Below are 18669 nucleotides of genomic sequence, written 5' to 3'. Positions count from 1 at the left end.
GACAGAGACAGGCCTGCGAATCATGGGGTTTCCGTTAGGCTCCATCGTTTGTGCGGGGGTCATGACTGAAATCGGCCTAGTGGTATACGGCTAAGCTAGTCTAGCCTAATCGGGCATGGTTGGGGTCACCCAAAGCCTATTGCGGTTCCCGTCCTTGGTGCCTCGTCAACTTGTCCCTGAGTGCGTCTTGTATTATCGAGATGGCGCGCCGCTTCGAGAGGATCTACGACGCGGTCGAGCCCGTCAAACAGAATCGACACGGTGGCTGCCATCCGGTGCACCTGGGCGACATATCCAGTTCTCGGTACAAAACCGTCGCAAAAATAGGTTATGGTCAATATTCCACCGTGTGGCTAGCTCTGGACCAGAGGCACAAGTCATCATCACACCTTGGCGCTAATTTCTTGAAACGAAAGATGAGAAGAAACAGGTCTCAGCGGTATGTCGCACTGAAAGTCGTCAAAGCGGAACAGTCAAAGACAAACGATGAACTCGAGTACTGTTGATAAAGATTTTGGAGTGCTCGTGCCGTCTTCTGCGTTTCAGGCCCGGATGCCTAATGTGGTTCCTTGAACCAAGGGGGCTGAATGTGAGTAGATCATATCTTCAATACTGGCAGGACCGATCCGTCGACAGGCTAGATCACAGAGGAATGGAGAAGAGCTCGACGACTTGATGGCTTCGTGGTGCATGGGCCGGAAGAAACAGCCGAAGGAAAGAAGAGATTGGAGACTTGCTATCGCGAAGAAAAAGCCCTTTGAAAGATGCAGCATTGACCTACACAATCGACGCGACGTTCTCACTATCACAGTCCGCATTGTTCTATAATATCCAGCCTCAAGGAAATGAAAATCAGATTGCCAGTAGAAGACGGGTTCAAGGTCACGTCAAAAGGGATATTCTGACTACAAAAAAAAATTGCGCTATCTCCATCCACACCCGCTCCGTTCACCTCGTCAATTCTTGGACCTCACCAGCCCTTCGGACCCCTTGGCAATATCGGTTTCAGGGACTCAAAAGAAACTCTATAGAATTGTTCGCTGTCTCGCCGTCCAAGAAGACACCAATCGCCGTGTCTCTGGTTCGACAAGACATCCGCCAATCTCCTCACTCAAAGCGCGCAAAGTCGGGGACCTCGGGCCGACTAACCCAGCGAATGACGCCTTTGGTACTCGGTGTTCGCGCCTTTGTGAACCACACGGGCTCCGGCTTCTTGGTCGGGTCGGGCAGGGAGATGTCGTAGTTCATCAGGGTGAGGACCAGCAGGATCTTGATCTCGTTGGCGGCGAAAAAGCGTCCGGGACAGGCGTGTTTTCCGTGACTGACAGGGAGGCCAAAAGGTTAGCAAGGCCGACTTTGTCTCATCTTCTGAACAAAGAAAAGGGGCAAAGATTTGTGGGTGGATGTGTGGGGATGTTTAACAATACTCACCCGAAATGGAGATACGTCGTGCTTGTCTGGACAAACGAAAACGCCGTCTCCTGTCCCGACTTTTCTCTCTTCTTGGAGAAGCGGAACGCGTCGAATTCGTGCGCGTTCTCGTAGTAGTCGTCGTCCATGTACATCGGGTACGAGGGGACCGTGACCCATGTCCCCTTTGGCACGAACGTCCCGTCGCTGAGCGTGGTGTCCTTGAGGGCAATCCTGTCGAGGTTGCCCGAGAAGACCGGGTTGAAGCGGACACACTCACGCATGAAGCTGTCCATCTTGTGCAGATGGGTGAGACCCTGCTTGGACCAGTTCCCCTCGGCGGCAAACGTGGTGAGGATCTCCTGGCGCAGTTCGTCGTGGATCTCCGGGTGCGCGGCGAGCTCGTAGATGCAGTCGAGGAAGGTGACGCTTGAGGTGTGCACGGCCGCGATGTTGATGTGTAGCATGCGGTACACGAGCATCTGGGGATCTCGCTTCTCCAGCGGCGTCACGTCCAGAACCCACTGGATGCAGTCGTTGGGCTTCTCCTTCTTCCACACGTCCATGGTCCCCGCGGCCTCGTGCTGCTGCATCAGCGCGATGCGCTGTTCGATCACCGGAACGAGATGCTTGCGAGCCAGGTTCAGCGTCTTGTGCATCGGCGTCTTCCAGTACAGGACCAGCGGCTTGAGGATCTCGGCGTACGTGCGGATCATGTCGGCGCCGCCGAACATGATGAAGGAAAAGTCGACGCTCAGGCGGAGGAATTCGGCGTTTTTGGCCAGTTCCGGTCCAAAGAGCAGGCGGTTGGCGGTGCGGGTGACGATGTCGAAGCTGAGATTCCACATGGTAAGGTCGGTGGGCACTAAGGGGAACGACACTGTCAGTTAACTCACAGAGAAAGATGCCGGGGAGTAGTAATGATGGATCCGTCTTGGGCTCTTACCTTTGAATGTGCCCAGGGTGTCTTTGAAAGAGCCTTTGGCCTCGTCCTGGGAGTCTGTTTAGTACTCAAACATGACACATGTTCGCGGTACCACCTACTACGATGGCGTAAAGACTAGGGCCTGAAGGCAAAGTCGTCAGCAAGGAGGGATTTCCTCATTCGGTCTGGCTATGCTCTTACCAAGATTCTGGGTCAGTTGTCTCTGGACGACGACATTGTGGTACTGGTCGGTCTCCATGAATTTGTGAAGCGTGTAGCGGAACTGCATGAACTCGCTGTTCGCCTTGACGGCGCTCAACGTGTCATCGGCGGCAGACCGTATCTCTTCCGTGAGTCGCGGTGCGACGACCAGCATTGTGAAGCCCGGAGTCCTGTAGCATTTTCCATGTTGGCATTGAATTCTTTTCGGGTATCACATGCGATGTAGTAGCAGCAGCGTTGGAACGTACCTCATCAAGTAGTGTTGGCCCTTTTTGGAATACTTCACCAACCTCGATTAGCCTGATCCTCTTCGCTGTTTCGCTACAGAGAGAGAAATTGGGCACACATACCCTTTCCCAACCGACCTGCATCACCTCTGCTCCGTTTTTGATGTACCGAGCGAGATCTTCAGCGGCTCCCGCAGCGCCGGGCAGCTTTGAGATCTTGAGCATCGGCACATCTGGCAATTTTGTCTGCGAGAAATATGCCCGTGTCAGGACGACGACCAGCACGGCAATAATGGCATACGCCAGTAAACTGCGTCGTCCGTCATTCTGAGCCCCCAACCCAAAGGGCAGGAGATGGTAAGTGTCGTGGACAGTCGTTGAATTATCCATTATTGAATGAATTGTTGTCTCCAGGGCAATCGAGGCATCAAGGACCAGATTGTCAAGGAAGTCATATATCGATGCGGAATACGAATGTAATGTGGGCCGCAATCACTTCAGCTGTGCCGAGTACTTCGAGGGGCGACACTTGGGCTGGATGATCCCCTTGTGGCAAAGCTGATCAGGAGACATTGTCGTTCTCGGAAGCACAGTGAGTGGCTCTTTTCTGCTCCTCCCCAGGCGACAAGTCGTATCGCACGGAGTGTTTGGAGAAAACCCAAGGTGTCAGTGGCCGATCTTATTCCGCCAGCAATGCCCGATTCCGACAACAGGTTATGCGGTGTGAGACGCTATACCCGTACAGCTTATACAAATAATCTTCAATCCAGTGTCAGTATCCGGGTGTCGTATTAGCAACTGGCCGTTCTCTCGTCTGTGATAGGGGATATTGCCTGTCCCAACGTGCGTGTGTCTCCTCGATCTCCTCCCTATTGGTAAAGCAGCCTTCCTCAACTTTAGTCTCCCTCGCCAACTCACGCACTGTGAACGGGCCTCTGTGAGTGGATCTGCTCTGTTGGGCTCCCTACAGCATCGAACGGGCACTGCAAGAGTCATTAAACAATGGGGAAAGAGTCATACGATGAATCTCCTGATGTCACCTCCAACAAGGTCGCCTCGATCATCCCCTTCCGGGACCTTGAGCCATCTTGGCATGTCTCCAGCGCAAAGATCCCCGGATTCATGCGATGGCTGATCAGCTGGGTTGGCGGGCCCGCGGGATACGTGAATCCCAGCCTTGGACGTGCAGTTACAGGTGAAAACATTGGCGTCGGATACATGTACCTCCCAATCGGGCAGCGTCAAGAAGGCCTACACTACCACAGTATCACGGAGATCTATATCATCCTGAAAGGTCACGTCCAAAGCTACGACGCTGACGGAGGATCCCATCTAGCCGGGCCTATGGACTGCATATACATCCCCAAAGGCGTCCCGCATGGCGTCCGCAACTGCGGATTTGAGGACGTTGAGCTAGTCTGGCTACACGACGGGATAGAGGCGAAGGGAGTGACCGTCTACTGTAATACGCAGGAAGAACTTGATCGGGCTCCATCGCGGGATCCCATTCTCACAGTCAGCTTGAAAGACTTGGATCCCTCGTGGGCAGCGCCGCGGGCCAAAGAACCCGAGTTCCTGCGATGGTCTGTGAACTGGGTCGGAGGGGACAAAGGGTTTCTAGACCTCAACCCTGGTGTGTCGGTGGTGAGTGACAAGCTAGCCTTGGGGATGACCACCGTGCTGCCAGGCCACAAGCAGGTGCCTCACAGCCACGAAACGGCCGAGGTCTACATCGTGGTCGGCGGCAAGGGGATCGTTAACCTGGGCAAAGGAAATCAGGAGGTCGGGTACCTGGACGGGCTGTATTTCCCACCGGGGACACCTCATTGTTTGAGGAACCACGGAAGCGAGCCCCTGCTTATCGTCTGGGCATTAGAACGCCCTGAGAGAAAGGGTGCCGTCAAGTATTACGACGCCTGTGGGAATGTTCTCGTCCAGACCAATGGCACTCATTAGATGGATGTGGTGCTTACCCGTTGAATTGAATGACGCGGTCACTGTCACAATTCTCGAGAAAATGTTTTGCCTGTCAGTCATCTTAACCCATGTGCTTGTCCATCGTGTTGTCGTGTCCATCTGCATCGGGGGTTAATTGTGGTATAATATTACCAGTAGCCCCACCAAAGGGTGGATAGATCCACATTTAAGAGCCTAGACCAATCACTTTATTCCGTTGAGCTCAGGCAAACTCGACATAAGAACCACACAAACTAGCAAATTCCGAACTGTCGTGCACTTCGCTGTTGCTCCGATATGAGCACCTGATGGCGGCCATGGGCTCCTAAGCACGGCCCAGGAGGTGAGAATCCATACCGCTGATATGATTGAGCTTGTTTTGGTACCGATCCGGTGATTGCTCTGGTGAGCCACTGCCTTTTCTAAAAGCAGATCGAGACAAGGGGCGCCTGACTCCTGAGGTCCCTTTGATGGAATGGGGAGATGTTCAGCCACATGGCCGGCGAACTGAGCTGTTCAGCAACAGTCTCGGTCGAGCAGCGAAAAAGAAACCACGACTTCATTGAGTAGTTCTCGGTCGCCCACAAGACAGCGATACAAATGTCTTGTCTATCATCAGAACCACTTGATTTGGCATCTCTATCGTTCTGAGGAAGTATTCCTCTCCACAGAAGCGGAGGTCTATTTCGTAAAATCAGAGATTGCTGAAGCACTGCGCAAGGACTACCGTTGTCGGGAAGAAAGAGAATTATCCTTCAACCTGCAACTCTGCACGTTCATCTTTTCTCGCTTCTTTTGCTACAGCCTTCCAAATGCATATATTCTGTATCTCGAGGATTTGAACCTCCGAATCTGCTCGTCCTTCAAGCCCACTGCTAATACAACTCGAATGGTGTATCCGAGGCCCTCATGTACGTCCCAAGCCGCGCACTGTCGCGGTTGACTTGTGCTTCGGTGAAGCCGTTGCCCAGATACGCCCACATATTGCCATCTCTATATTTGTACGTGTAATCCTCGAATCGGGGTTTCTGGATGGTTTTGTTGTAATGCAAGCCCTTGGAACGAAAATCTCGTGAGTGAAATAGTTCGACGATACAGAGAAGGGGAGGAAGGCCGTGCTTACCGAGCCGCCCCAGATCCAGAGCTTGCCGCCGACGATGTTCTGCTTGTACCAACTAAATCATCAGTGTTAGCATATACCCAACTCTGCGGGAAGGGAGTGTGAGGGACAGGTTATGCTGACTTCTTGCAATCTGCGTTCCACACGGATCGCTTGTGCCATTCATCTGTAAATCGATCGGTCAACTCCAGCACCTTCACCAGTCGATTCCTGGCGGACACGAACCAATATGTTGGTAGAGCTGATCGACACACTCCTGTCTGACCACCATGGACTTGATATTCTCCTTTTGGATCTTCTTCACGCTCTCGACAATGTAGTTGACCGAGACTTCGAGCTGTAGCCCCATCAGTATATGCTTCCTCCCCACAATACACGATTACTTACAGTAATAAGGACCGTTCCGGCCGCCCAGTTGCCCCGGACACCATTGATAATGAAATAGTTAGGAAAGTTGGGAGCTGCGAGGCCGAGGTAGACCTGAGGCTCTGGGTTGAAGAACTCGTGCATATCCACGCCACCAGCGCCCTTGATCTCACTATTATCGCGATGTATGTTAGATTGATCAACAGTTTTGTTCCTCTAGTCAAGACACTCACAAAGAAGGTGTAAATGCGATGTTGAAGCCGGTCGCACAAGCGATAATGTCCACTTCATGAAGCTCTCCTTTGGCGTCGCGAAGACCTTCGGGCACAATCTCCGCGATCTCGTCGAAGATGTAGCGGACGTCTGATGTGAGATACCTGGTCAGCTGGGAAGAGTGACGAGTCTATGCAGACTGACTTACTTGGCTGGACAAGGGCCTCTAGGTATCCATCACCGGGTGTAACTCGACGACCTGTGGTTTGGGTTAGACATGTTCTATATCAAAAGGCCTCACAGGCTAAAGAAGATGTGTGGAAGCTTACATCCAACCGGCCACTTCGGGATCATTCTTTCCTTGAGTTCCTCATGCCCTGGGCCGATACGCCGTTTCATCTCCTCTGTCATGAACTCCTTGGCCAATCGAGCGGCGTCGGTGCCTTGGATGAACATGTCGAACATTTTGTTGAATTCAATTTCGAAGTTCCTCCGGTACGTGGTCAGCGCTTCAGGATCTTCGCGGAAGCGGCGCTTCTCTTCCTCGGTATAATAGTACTGTGCTTCGGGGCGCTTGCTTGCTTCTTTGTCGGTTGAGGTGGTCTTGTCGGCTTCGAGAATGTCGCCAGCCACGGGAGGAGAAATCCTAGATTGACTGGGTTAACCTGGGCGCCTATACGTACAGATGCCACAGGATCCATACCATGTCTCGGATCGCATGAATGTCACCAGCGACTTGGCAGCTTCATGAGGGCAAGTCAGTCAAAGGACACACCATGGATGCCTCCATAGTCGAGGAAGATCAACCCACTCTTTTGGATCTGAGGCACCATCTGAATTGCCGAAGAACCAGTCCCCAGAATCGCGACTCTCTTGTCTTTCCAGTCGATCGCTGCAAAAAGTAGTAAGCACCTATTTCCACTTGATCATTACCCATCGACCCCTGCTCACATGTGTCCCAGTTCGCACTGTGCAGCAAAGTCCCTTTGAAGGTGTTCAAGCCCTTCACATCGGGCCCTACCATCAATCAGTTTCTGTCTTACCCACGCAGCTCAACTCACAGAGCGAGGTGAGGGATCAAGGAACCCACATTTCCAGCTATTCAAGTACCCAGTAGCATTGATCAGGACATGGCACCAATCCTCGATAGGCCCGTCTTTGGTCTCGACGGTGACGTTGTCTGCAATGTATCAGCCTAGAATACAGGCCACGAGCTGTCGAGTCGAGGCGCTTACAGATTCCTTTCTCGTCGTCCCAGATGGCTTTGGAGACCTTGGAATTGACCTTGATATACTTGTTGAGGTCGTATTTCTCGGTGAATTTCTTAAAATACTCCAGGATCTCTGGCGAACCAGCGTAGAAGCTGGACCATTCTGGGTTTGGCTCAAATGGATATGTGTACGCATGAGCCGGACTTTGGGGCGAGTCGATGCAGATCAGCAACGAGACGGCGACGCGCTGGCGGCAGGGGTAGGGGAGACTTACACATCACAGGCGCATCCTGGATAGCGATTCTCGTACCTGTGATCGTTAGACACGGATGACCAATGTCTCGAGCTCCAGGGTTGCAATTACCAAGTTCCACCTATGCTGGGATTCCTGTTTTGGGGTGTCAGAAGGTGGAAGTTCTATTCAATCGAGAGAGTGCCACACTCACTTCTCATAGCACACGATGCTGGCATTTGGCAAGTCCTTCTGCACCTTGTACGCTGCCAGGATCCCCGCCGGCCCAGCACCAGCACAAATGATGCGGACGGGCCTTTCCGCCTCGAGCCATTGGTCCGGGATATGGTACGCAGGGTCAGCAACCATTGTATAACTATTACGCCCGTGACTGTCTTGATTGAATGTAGATAGCACAGATAGGTCTCTCATTAAGTGTTCATGACTCGTTGGTATTGTATATAAATTCTCGACCCTCTTACCCCAAGGCTATCTCACACGCCACCCGCGTTGGTTCTCCTCCTCGTCTTAATTCCGAGCTCTTGGCTGACACCGGAAGCAACTCGCAAGTGAAGCTAGTAAACCTAAAGGGAACATCCCCCTTCAGGAATGTCGTGGCGTACAACGATTCCGCAGGCCAGAGCATCGGAAAGGGTGTAGAGATATCACTGACACTGTTAAATCCAAGCGTTATGCAGCAGTGACATGTCCCAAGGACACTCCCCGCTTCAGTGTACATGCGAGAAAGTGCTGAGACTTGAACAACCATGTCGCCGTCAAAACAGTGGGTATTGCCATCAGGAGTCGCCTTCGTTACTGGTGGAGCGCGCGGACTCGGGAAAGCAGTGGCCCTGTCGTTTGCACGAGAAGGATGCCGGGGTGTTACCATTGTAGATGTCCTCCCCGATGATGTTCTGGAAGCTACGAAGCAGGAGGTTATCAAGGAGGGTGCAAAGGTAAGCCCACACAGTCAGGAATACGACGAGCATGGGCAGCACTGACCGACGGTACTGTGATAGTGCCTGGCCATCAGGTGCGACGTGACCGATGAGGCTCAGGTTGAGAAGGCGGTCGAAGCAACAGTTGCAGAGTTTGGCCGCCTTGACTACGCCGCGTAAGTATCAACCATCAGGACGTCGTCGAGGACAAGTCTATTGACCTTGGAGCAGAAACGCCGCTGGGGTCGCGGGACCTCTGGGATTCACGACCGCCGTCGACGCCGCCGCCTTCGATAAGTGCCTGAAGATCAATACCCTGGGGGTCTTCATCTGCATGAAATTCCAACTACGGCAGATGGAAAAGCAACAGCCTTTGACCCTGTAAGCAAACCCCCATCCCGTCTCGACCAGTCAATGTTCTTTCCATAACTTGGCGAGCCTCTTTCTAACAAATGAACAGCGAGGGCAGGAGAGTCCCCCAGCGGGGCGCCATCGTCAATTTCGCCTCTGTCAACTCCATCATGTCCGGCTCAACGACCGTCGCATACACTGCATCCAAGCATGCCGTCTACGGCATGACCAAGACAGTAAGTGCCCACGTACACTGCCTACGCTCCCGGGAGGCTAACTGACATATTATCAAGGCGGCTCTGGAATATCGACAGAAGAATATCCGTGTCAACGCCTTGTCTCCCGGCTTCGTGTATACTTCGATGGCCGCCACCGACGGGTCTCTTGGCGACCCACGCCTCGCGGAGGCCTGGGCAGGCTTCGAGGCACGACAGGGTCGGACAGCATGGCCTGAGGAGATTGGTGACGCCGTGGCGCTACTGTGTAGTCCCAAGATGAGCCTGGTCAACGCGCAAAATCTCGTTTGCGACAAGTAAGACCTTTGTCCCAGACTGTTGCGACACTGCCTTGCTGACCTTTTCTAGCGGATTTACTGTGAACGAGAACAACTTCTAGGCAATTTCAAGCTACAGTGGCTATGCACGGGAGATATGTGCACGTGGTGGTCTAGTGAGGCTATGCGTTAGCTGGACCAGTACGTCGACAACGTATTGGAAGGAAGCCAAGGGTGAAGGAAGGCATAGAAGTATTCATCCACTCGTACATAGACCAAGGACCGAGATGAGCCTGTTGACCACCAGAAAGGTGCAAGGTCACTGTCACACTGACAGCATTCCCCACTGGCTGGTTTCTACAAAAGACATCTGTTTAGCTGAGCAAACCAGTACATTCTACATAGAGCAACATTCTCAGAAATCCCTCATTGGCAGTAGCAATCATAAGCGGGGATTGACCGGCGGATTAACAGGCGCCCCCAGCGTCGTCGCGGCCGGAACCGTGTGGTCGTCTGCACCTGGCGTAAAGACAAACCTCTCCTTCTTCCCCAGAGGAACAGCATCGTCCCTCTGCCGAATATACCAGCCCAGGTCCGCACCCAGTGCCTCGCGCTGCGAGAAGCCATTCCCCAGGAACGACCACCGATTCGACGCCGTCAGGTAGTTCCAGTCGTAGTCCTCGAAGCGCGGCCGCTCCATCGTCTCAATGTAGTGGGGGACGGAGCCAGGCCAGACGGCGGTGATTTGTCCCGCGGGGTTCTTGTACCAGGAGCGGCATTCTTGGTCCCACACGCTCCGTTTCATCCATGTGTCTTTGTGCTCTTTGAATTCGACCACAGCTGCTTCTTTGGGGTTGAAAGACCTGAGAAGAGCAAACGAGTTAGTGACTCAAACCCTTGACAGAGAACGACAGGGGGGCATGTCCAGCGAAAGGGCCCTCCTTACTTGATATTCTCCTCCCGAACTTTCTGGATGAACTTCATGAAATAGTCCGCCTGCGTCTCGATACCGATGAGCACCGGTCCATTCCCAATGGGACAATTCGGCCCCAAGAACATGAAGTAATTTGGAAATCCTGGGGCGCCGATACCGAGATAGGAGAGCGGCTCTGCCGCCCATTTCTCCGCTAGAGAACTCCCATCAGGACCGATCAGTGGAAACCGTGGCTTGAAGGTCGTGTCGAATCCCGTGGCACAGACGAGCACATCCACAGGGTGCTCCTCGCCATTATCCATCACAAGCCCGGTGTCGGTCACCCGCATGATCTCACCATATACCACAGACGATTTGGGATGTGCCAGGCTGTCCAAGTAGCCCACTCCGGGGGTCAGGCGGCGACAGCCGACGCTCCATTGTGGCACCAGCTTATCTTTGAGATAGTCGGACTGGATCTGCTCCCTCATGCCGGACTTGAAATGCTCAAATGCCTGTTTCTGTGCGTCGGAATCTTGCAGGAACAAGGGGAATACTTGGTTGCCCGTGCGTTCGATCGTTTTCCGGAACTCGAGGTGCTTGGCCGTGTTGGTGCGGAACTCATCTTGCTCCTCCTGACTGAACTCGCGGGCCTCGAATCCAGGGAGAGGCATAGGCGACACCCAGGTCGGCTCTCGGATGAAGTTGACGACCGAATCGACCACGGGAAGAATGGCGGGGAGAATCTGGATGCCCGAGGATCTAGCACCACTGTCAGTCAGTATGCACGACAAGCCACGACATTTCCACCGCCAGGTAAACATGAAGGAATTAGCTGACCCGTTGCCAATCAATCCGACCTTCTTCCCAGTCAGATCCAGAGTCTCGTCCCACGCGGCAGAATGTAGCTTTGGCCCTTTGAAATTCTCCAGGCCTGGAATCGCGGGCCACCGCCAGTTATTCAAGATGCCAGACGCATTGATGAGGATGTCACAGACATCGTGGACAACCTTGCCATTCTGCGTGATCTCCACCGCCCATTTGCCTTGCTCGTCGTTCCACTTCGCGCCCGAGACCTGGCTGTTGTACCGAATGTGCCTCTCCAAGTCGTACTTGGCGGCAAACTCGTCAAAGTAGCGATGAATCTCCGGGGATGTCGCAAACGTCTGTTTCCAGTCCGCCTTGGGCTCGAAAGACCACGTATACCTACGACTCGGTCAGCTAGACGCGCATCGGTGGATGGATAGAGCCTCGCCGGGGAACACCCACGTATGTGCCGGACAGTCACACGCGCAGCCAGGATATCTATTCCCCAAGTCAATCAAAAACACCGTTCCAAGGCAAGAGCCTTCCGGATGTGTCCCTTCACAGACCTGTTCTCGAGCCATGTACCCCCGAGGTCGGGATTTTTCTCGTAGATTTGCAGTTCGACGTCAGATTCGTAAAAGTTGTACTGGATCTTGTACGCCAGAAGGAGGCCCGAGGCCCCAGCGCCGATGCAGATGACTCTCAGCTTTCGCCCGGAGTGGATAGGTCGTTCCTGGACGGTATACGCGTCGGAAGTCATGCTTGTGACTGCAAACAAGAAACTTCACGGATGGGACGGGCAGTGTGGTCAAGGAAGTTCTAGACAAATGGCCCCCTCGATAATAATTATACACACCGAGTACAAATGATCGCGCCGTCGGATAAAGAGACACTTGTAAACAGGTGCTAGCACAACAGCGGCCGGGACTGGCGACGGAGCCTGATTAGGTGTCTTCCCACTAAATCTTACGTGGTCTTCGACTCTCGGAATTTCAGGAGAATTGGGTCTCGTTCGCAGGTGACTGGACCGTGCGTGGGTCGTAGATACATACTAGTGCTGTCTACCCCATAAAGGATGCAAGATCATTCCGGAGCCAATGGAGATCAGGTAGTTCGACTCAGTCACATTTGTGCGAAGGCAACTTGTAATCCGTGTCTGTGTTTCTTCCGCATCCTGATTCCGATTACCTAGCCAAGTATGATATATACATAGAGCCAAATTGTCTGACCACATCATAGTATGACTTTCAGTCTTGTGGTGTCGGCTCGCGCTTCGGCAAAGCTACACCTAGGCTTGAAGATATACGTCTGCGGTGGCCAGAGGAAATCCTTAATGAGTAAGTTTCTTCAACGCGTTTTTTTTTCCTTTTCCTTGACGATACTCAGTAAGGACAACACTTTCGACGAGTCCAATGCAGTCCGAGTGTCGCTCTTCTTGTGTGGCACAGGTTCACCGCCCGTCTGCAAAGTCCTTCTTGCACGGGCTGGCAATCACGCTGGTTCCAGGCCTGTCAATTCTCAAAAACCCCCCAGGAGGGAGAGGACGAAATCACAGGTCAAGTATCAAAGAGTCCCAATAGTGTGCATCGAATGCAGGCGTATACATCATGCGGATAGGGCCGTCGTCGATGTTGCCCTGGTCAAAGGGCACCGTGGTATCTTTGTCCGGGAGTCTGCCTGCGTCCCCTAGGCCCGTGTCACTCGACCTTGGCTGGGTCGAGGTGAACGTCGTGACGAGACTATCACTGATCAAATTCACCTCGTGAGTCTGGGCGATTCTCTCGGTGGCATCGATGATTCGTTCCAGTTTCTTGAGATTCGACCGTGCCAGCCGGAGTGTCACAGAGATGCTACGCAGGACGTCCACCGCGCGCCTGAACGTTTGCGTCGCGGCGATAAGGATGCTGCTGTCTAGCTTGTCGCCCAGGATCACACCACCTACAGCAATCAGAGCGCCTGTGATGTAAGTCACGCACATGTATCGCGAGAGCAGGCCGAATTCTGGCGAGAAGTGAAAGCTGTGGAGGATGTCGACCGAGTCTGTCGCAATGTCCAAGATGTTACGTACATCTCGAGTGCGGAATTCCGTCGTCAGGATGTTCTCTCGTCGTATTTGCAGCCGCAGGTGGTTACAGCGCTGTTGGCAGGGAACGTCAGCAAGACGTGTCGGCAAGAGCGAGTCTCGGCAGCACGGGACACACTTACCAGATGGAGGATCATGGCTTGCCGTTTCATGTAAGGCGGCGAGTCACCCGCGTGCTCCTTGTTCGCAGCAAATTTCCTCCAGGACAGTTGTTGCGGGACTCGGTTCCGCAGATACTCGATCCTGGCATCCATTGTGATAATGAAATCCTCGTCCACTGGCCATTTGGCGCTCGCACAGAAAAGATGATCCCAGCATTGAGAGCTGAGCTGAGCCCACTGCGACGTGCAGTGAAGATGGGGGATAAACGAATAAGTAGGACTCTCATCTGGGACCTGCTCCGTGTTCCCTAGACTCTGATCATCCAGTTCACTGGGGAGAGGGACCTGGATCTCTGAGTCTCGAATCAGATAAGGAACTCCACAGACAAGGGCAACGTTTCGCTCGAGACAGTAGAGAGCCCAGAAAACCCTTTGCCGCATATGTGTCTCAAAGGGGCTTTGATATTGGTCGTTTTCCGATTGAGTATGGAGTTTGATGAGAAAACACAGCCTTACGGCTTGTCCCACGGCGTCGTAAGTCGCATTGTATTTTTCCGCATATAGGAGGTAGGTACATTTGATGATTAGGGTTTGAATGGTGGCGAGATTGCCGTCTGCCAGCCATGCGGTGTGGTAGAGAAGATGGCTTGCACGTTTGAAACCCGTCCAGCCCGGAATTTCGTCGTCGGAATTGCTAGAAGAGTCCTCCAAGATGGCCAGGAGGGAGGAAATAAGATGGAGCATGGCCACGAACTGAACACTGTCGAAGCTCAACTTCTCCTGTTCGTCCATTTGCAGGTAATTCTCGAACTGGGCGAGCGTCTGTGTTTCGTTCAAGCACGGGTCTGTTGGGACATGGTATTTAGCAAGAGATTCGGGCTGAATGCGCTCTCGATACTTACAATACGGGTTTATAACCACAAAATATGTCTCTAAGCGCTTCCGCATGAGTTCAATCTCCAGGCTACTGTTTTCCTGGGACCAAAGCTGCAAGTCATCTCCATGGCAAGCATACGTATTTCCAGGACCCGGGGAACAGCACCGACCGCCTCTGGTCCTTTGGGGGAGAGTCACTCCATTAGACTGACCTTCCGGAAGTGCTTCGCTCTGGCAGGCCTGTGGATCATTCGGACCAGGTCTATCCTCCTGCTGCATCGTGCCGTGCTCAGACGAAAGAATGGCTGACATATCACTGTGATCAAGGTCCAATGGTACGTTGTCAAGCGATGGGCCAGGAAGCGTATAGCTGATGTCCCAAGGTTGTAAGCCTGACATTCTTCTAGCTTGCTCCATGGCCAATCCCTGCTCTAGTCTGGCTATTCTGGCTAATATATCAGCATTTGGGTCCGTCCTTTCTGACCCTGAAGGATTATTAGGCGACTGGTCAGATTGTAGCGGATGTATCGCGGTAGTAGTCGCCGGTGCAGTGGACGACATTTCCGAGGGAGCCGCAGATATCGCCTGGGATGTTTGACTAGGTACCGGTCAGTGGCGCGGAATTACATATCTCAGCAACCATGGTACTTGCACTGTCGAAGGCTGCTTGACTTTGGTTGAGCGCCGTTTCCGGGCGCCAGTGTTGTACACGCAAGTGAGCGAGCAATTGAGGCATGCCTGACAAGGGCCAGGCTGTTCTCTCGAACACTAGGCCAAGAAATGAAATCAGCGCGAATTCAGGGAGACAACCAGAGAGTGCAGCGGTCTTGGCCGACCTTTACTTTACGCTTTTGACATTCAACACTATTAAACTGTCAGATCTGGGGAGGTTGGAGAAGATGATCAACTCAAGGTTACCATGCTCGAGACACATATTGGGATCTTTTTGTGCCTGGGCGCCTGTTCTGGTGGGATACGTGAGCCAGATTTGTAAAATTCCGGGCGCCTAGCGATCCGAGTATAGGGCGGTATCCATGGCCAAAACTTACAGGTGCACTGATGTCAAATTCGACGTCTTCCATCAGGGGCAAGTGGGTGGTGGCTGAGTGCATTCAAAAGTATCAAGGAGGACGAAGAGCTTGACCCGATTTAAAAGTTGTTCTCCGCGCCAAGCTGCAGAAGTCCGGTAAGCGGGCAATGTCGACCAGCTCGACAGGATGGAACGATGAACTGCCCTTATTAGGCTAGTCAATGCTATCCGTATCGGGAAAGACGCGGACCCGCATCGAACTCTGACAGCCAATCACATACTGTCACTTATCACGCTCTATTTTCTGTCCTGTCCCAACTCTTAGTCTGTTCAACCAGAGGTACATCGCCCTTGATCGTATTATAATCGACTCAGCAAAGTACACACAAGCTCCCGGTACCTGGCAAAATCCCCACACCACTGGTTATTGACGGAGCTGATAATTGTGGGGTGGAAAGTATATGGCCGAACGTGGAGGGGGCCAGTTGTGGAGTATTCCACCAAGTCAGGGTTCGCAATCTCCCCATGCCACCAGCACGGACGGGTCTATCAGTCTCCAGGATTTGCCTCTACCGGGTATAACCCAGAAAGACCCTGCTCTTGCGTCAGGACGAGCTGTTTGTCAGAGAGACGTTCGTCGTTGTGGGCCTAAACCCGCATTTGGTGCCGCTATGTGAAGAAATGAAGTCGCCGACCACTTTGAAGCAGGTCAGCATGGCTTGTACTCTACCTTGTCTCAATGTTTCCAACAGATTTCATATGTCAGGAGCTTCGAGCCTCCATTCTCCCATTGGGAGCAGTCAGGTGAGCCTTCTGGAGGCCACGGGTGCCTGCTTGGAGGAGCAATCGTCACGATTGGAGATTTGAAGGTTGTTGGGAGAATTTTTGACGAGCACCCAGGGACTACTGCTCTTATAAGCTGTTGAGAGATAATTCCGACCTTACCAGACCGAGATTCCGAGTCGGCATTTTTTCCACGAACTTCATTGAGATTGCCTTGAAATTGTACAGAACCGGGACACAAACCGAGCCCTGTCATGCAGTCCTGTCTACCTGACTATCCCGATCAATCAGCAACTCACATTCTACGCAGACTTCGCAAGGTGATGATCGACATGGGTGGTAGATTGGCCCTTCTCAAACTCGAGGTCTTTCCCATCCGCAACTTTACCATCATCCAACACACCACGCAATTTCTTGGGCACATAGGCAGTCATCTCGTCATTGACATCCTTCCTTACAAATGGTGTAAGCACAACACCGACAGCCCCAAATGCAAACGCCGTCCAGTACACACTGCTGAAGGCATCGGCATATGCAAACTTCTGGCCCATTGTGACCGCTTCGATGACACTCGACGTGATGTTTGGCACAGTGTTTAGAGCATCCGGATCTTGAGTAGCCACCGCCTGGAACAGATCGGGCAATGCCGAAGTAGGGAGCCCTGCATTCACCGCGAACTCAGTTATTCTGCGCGGCAAGGTTGTAGCAAGTCGGTTCGACAAGATAGTAGTGTAGAGAGCCTGGGCGACCGCTCCAAAGAGCAGGCGCAGGAAGCCGAGCGTCCCAACCGCCAACCCAATCATGTGCGGATCTCGACAAGCCTGGCCGAGCATGAGGATGATGGTTTCGCTGAAGCCGATGCAAAATCCGGCTGGTGTGACAAGACCTATGGCAAGCGCTCGGTTGGTGGGATTTGTCACTGTGAGGCCACCAGTGAGCCCAACCATGATGGTAAATGCGACGCCAAGGGCAATCCGCTGATGGCCCATCCGGTAGAAGACAAGGGTCGCGACCATGGTGCCTGTCTGGGATGCGGCTGACAGAATGCTAGCAAGCCATCCCTCTGTGCGAAGTCCAGTGGTGTAGACAGTGTTCACTTCTACAGCAGCAAAGGTTAGCAAATGAAGGGCCCTCCAGAGTGCTTTTCCACATACGAGTGGGCCAGATGAGGGTCAGGCCGTAGTAAAACATTGAGTCAACGCCGCCAAGTATAGCCGGGAAGAAGAACCCTCGTTTGTCCCCAACCAGGAACTTCACCGGTAGTAGTGGACTTGTGGGATGTCCAAATCCCTCTGCAAAGAGATTAGCGTGAACACAACAATCACAACCCGGAGAGTAAAATACGCACCCCAGGTAAAGAAGAGTATCAAGGTAACACCGCCTACGACAAGACATGCAATGACCTCGCTCGATTTCCAAGGATACGTGGAGCCGCCCCAGCTCACACCCAGGAGGAATAGAACCGTTCCGGCAGTGTATAGGAATATGCCGAGATAGTCGATCTCGCTGATCAATTGTCGACGCGATTTCTCGCTGTGCAGTTGTTCCACTGAAGGAGGAAAATATGCGACAGCCAGCAAAATGACTGCCACCCCCTGAATAATAATCGCAAGGTAATAGCACCATCGCCAGGTCGCGATGAGAACAAAGTTGTGTGCTAGAAGGAAGATGCGGCGTCAACATCAAGCCAATCTGCATCATCGAAGCCGAGACTGACCTAACCAAGCGCTGAACATGCCGAACGGAATGACAGGCACAAAGATTGCAAAATACCAGTACCCACGATCCTTGATGGGTACCAGCTCCCCTGCAGCTGAATAGAATGTCAAAGATACTGAGGCTGCAAGCCCAATCAAGACACTTGCCCCTATCAAAGAGGAAATATTCCGGGCCACGGCAGAAACGATGAACCCGAGGAGGCCCAGGGCATTCCCGACAAGGAGAAAGTATCGTCGACCGAAGATGTCCGAGAGGCGACCGACCAGGAGATTGCCTAGTGCATTACTGATCGTCCAAGCAACCGCAATCATGGGGTAGTTTGCATCGGGACCTAGACTAGCATGGTCAGCGGCCCGGGATGCAGTGAGAGAAGTCTGGAGAGACCCTTCAGGGCTTACCAATGTCAGCGTTGATAATGGTCAGAATTCCGACAGGCAGCAGATATCCCACATATGATCCACAGAGCGACAAGGAAAAGGCGACCATAGACCCAAGGAATCGAAAGCTGCGATAGTACCGCCGGTCCAATGAAGTGCCTCCAATGGCGTCTTCACGGATGTGGTCATTCTCACTCCCTTGACCTAGGGATGGCTTTGTCTCTGCCATGCTGGATTGGAGAAGCGTGGAAGCTGCCAGTGGAGTAACTTGGACAGGTTCAAAGATCTTCAGAAGGACTGGGACTTGATGGAACAC

At 52.9% G+C, this 18669-nt stretch overlaps 8 protein-coding genes across 8 annotated transcripts; 3 read left to right on the top strand and 5 right to left on the bottom strand.

The window, feature by feature from the left end:
* Positions 1-200: 200 nt before the first annotated feature.
* On the top strand, positions 201-506 carry AYO21_10608 (hypothetical protein; the record flags this gene model as incomplete). The annotated part of the gene is made up of 1 exon (XM_022660521.1): positions 201-506. The coding sequence occupies one exon, from the start codon at positions 201-203 to the stop codon at positions 504-506; it is 306 nt and encodes a 101-aa protein (XP_022507162.1).
* A 601-nt stretch (positions 507-1107) lies between these two features.
* On the bottom strand, positions 1108-3174 carry AYO21_10607 (hypothetical protein; the record flags this gene model as incomplete). Its single annotated transcript, XM_022660520.1, has 7 exons — positions 1108-1321; positions 1432-2290; positions 2357-2402; positions 2455-2477; positions 2537-2727; positions 2806-2837; positions 2908-3174. 7 exons carry the CDS (start codon positions 3172-3174, stop codon positions 1108-1110), a joined length of 1632 nt encoding a protein of 543 aa, XP_022507161.1.
* A 612-nt stretch (positions 3175-3786) lies between these two features.
* On the top strand, positions 3787-4740 carry AYO21_10606 (hypothetical protein; the record flags this gene model as incomplete). The annotated part of the gene is made up of 1 exon (XM_022660519.1): positions 3787-4740. One exon carries the CDS (start codon positions 3787-3789, stop codon positions 4738-4740), a length of 954 nt encoding a protein of 317 aa, XP_022507160.1.
* An 875-nt stretch (positions 4741-5615) lies between these two features.
* On the bottom strand, positions 5616-8251 carry AYO21_10605 (hypothetical protein; the record flags this gene model as incomplete). The annotated part of the gene is made up of 15 exons (XM_022660518.1): positions 5616-5795; positions 5864-5915; positions 5984-6026; positions 6086-6197; positions 6248-6398; positions 6460-6589; positions 6648-6698; positions 6769-7085; positions 7143-7182; positions 7251-7331; positions 7391-7456; positions 7530-7619; positions 7675-7919; positions 8015-8038; positions 8097-8251. The coding sequence occupies 15 exons, from the start codon at positions 8249-8251 to the stop codon at positions 5616-5618; spliced, it is 1737 nt and encodes a 578-aa protein (XP_022507159.1).
* A 398-nt stretch (positions 8252-8649) lies between these two features.
* Positions 8650-9786, top strand: AYO21_10604 (hypothetical protein; the record flags this gene model as incomplete). The annotated part of the gene is made up of 6 exons (XM_022660517.1): positions 8650-8838; positions 8902-8996; positions 9052-9201; positions 9281-9407; positions 9465-9703; positions 9756-9786. The coding sequence occupies 6 exons, from the start codon at positions 8650-8652 to the stop codon at positions 9784-9786; spliced, it is 831 nt and encodes a 276-aa protein (XP_022507158.1).
* A 320-nt stretch (positions 9787-10106) lies between these two features.
* AYO21_10603 (hypothetical protein) lies at positions 10107-12144 on the bottom strand (the record flags this gene model as incomplete). Its single annotated transcript, XM_022660516.1, has 4 exons — positions 10107-10527; positions 10611-11339; positions 11418-11783; positions 11951-12144. 4 exons carry the CDS (start codon positions 12142-12144, stop codon positions 10107-10109), a joined length of 1710 nt encoding a protein of 569 aa, XP_022507157.1.
* Positions 12145-12933: 789 nt separating this feature from the next.
* On the bottom strand, positions 12934-14843 carry AYO21_10602 (hypothetical protein; the record flags this gene model as incomplete). The annotated part of the gene is made up of 4 exons (XM_022660515.1): positions 12934-13521; positions 13590-14413; positions 14471-14566; positions 14657-14843. 4 exons carry the CDS (start codon positions 14841-14843, stop codon positions 12934-12936), a joined length of 1695 nt encoding a protein of 564 aa, XP_022507156.1.
* A 1716-nt stretch (positions 14844-16559) lies between these two features.
* AYO21_10601 (hypothetical protein) lies at positions 16560-18582 on the bottom strand (the record flags this gene model as incomplete). Its single annotated transcript, XM_022660514.1, has 5 exons — positions 16560-17356; positions 17412-17549; positions 17606-17914; positions 17975-18307; positions 18375-18582. 5 exons carry the CDS (start codon positions 18580-18582, stop codon positions 16560-16562), a joined length of 1785 nt encoding a protein of 594 aa, XP_022507155.1.
* Between the last annotated feature and the right edge of the window lie 87 nt (positions 18583-18669).

The sequence above is a fragment of the Fonsecaea monophora genome (assembly GCF_001642475.1).
Source record: "Fonsecaea monophora strain CBS 269.37 chromosome Unknown Scaff125, whole genome shotgun sequence".
Lineage (NCBI taxonomy): Eukaryota > Fungi > Ascomycota > Eurotiomycetes > Chaetothyriales > Herpotrichiellaceae > Fonsecaea > Fonsecaea monophora.
The sequence above is the reverse complement of the archived record's forward strand: the minus strand, read 5'-3'. Positions and strand labels throughout refer to the sequence as shown.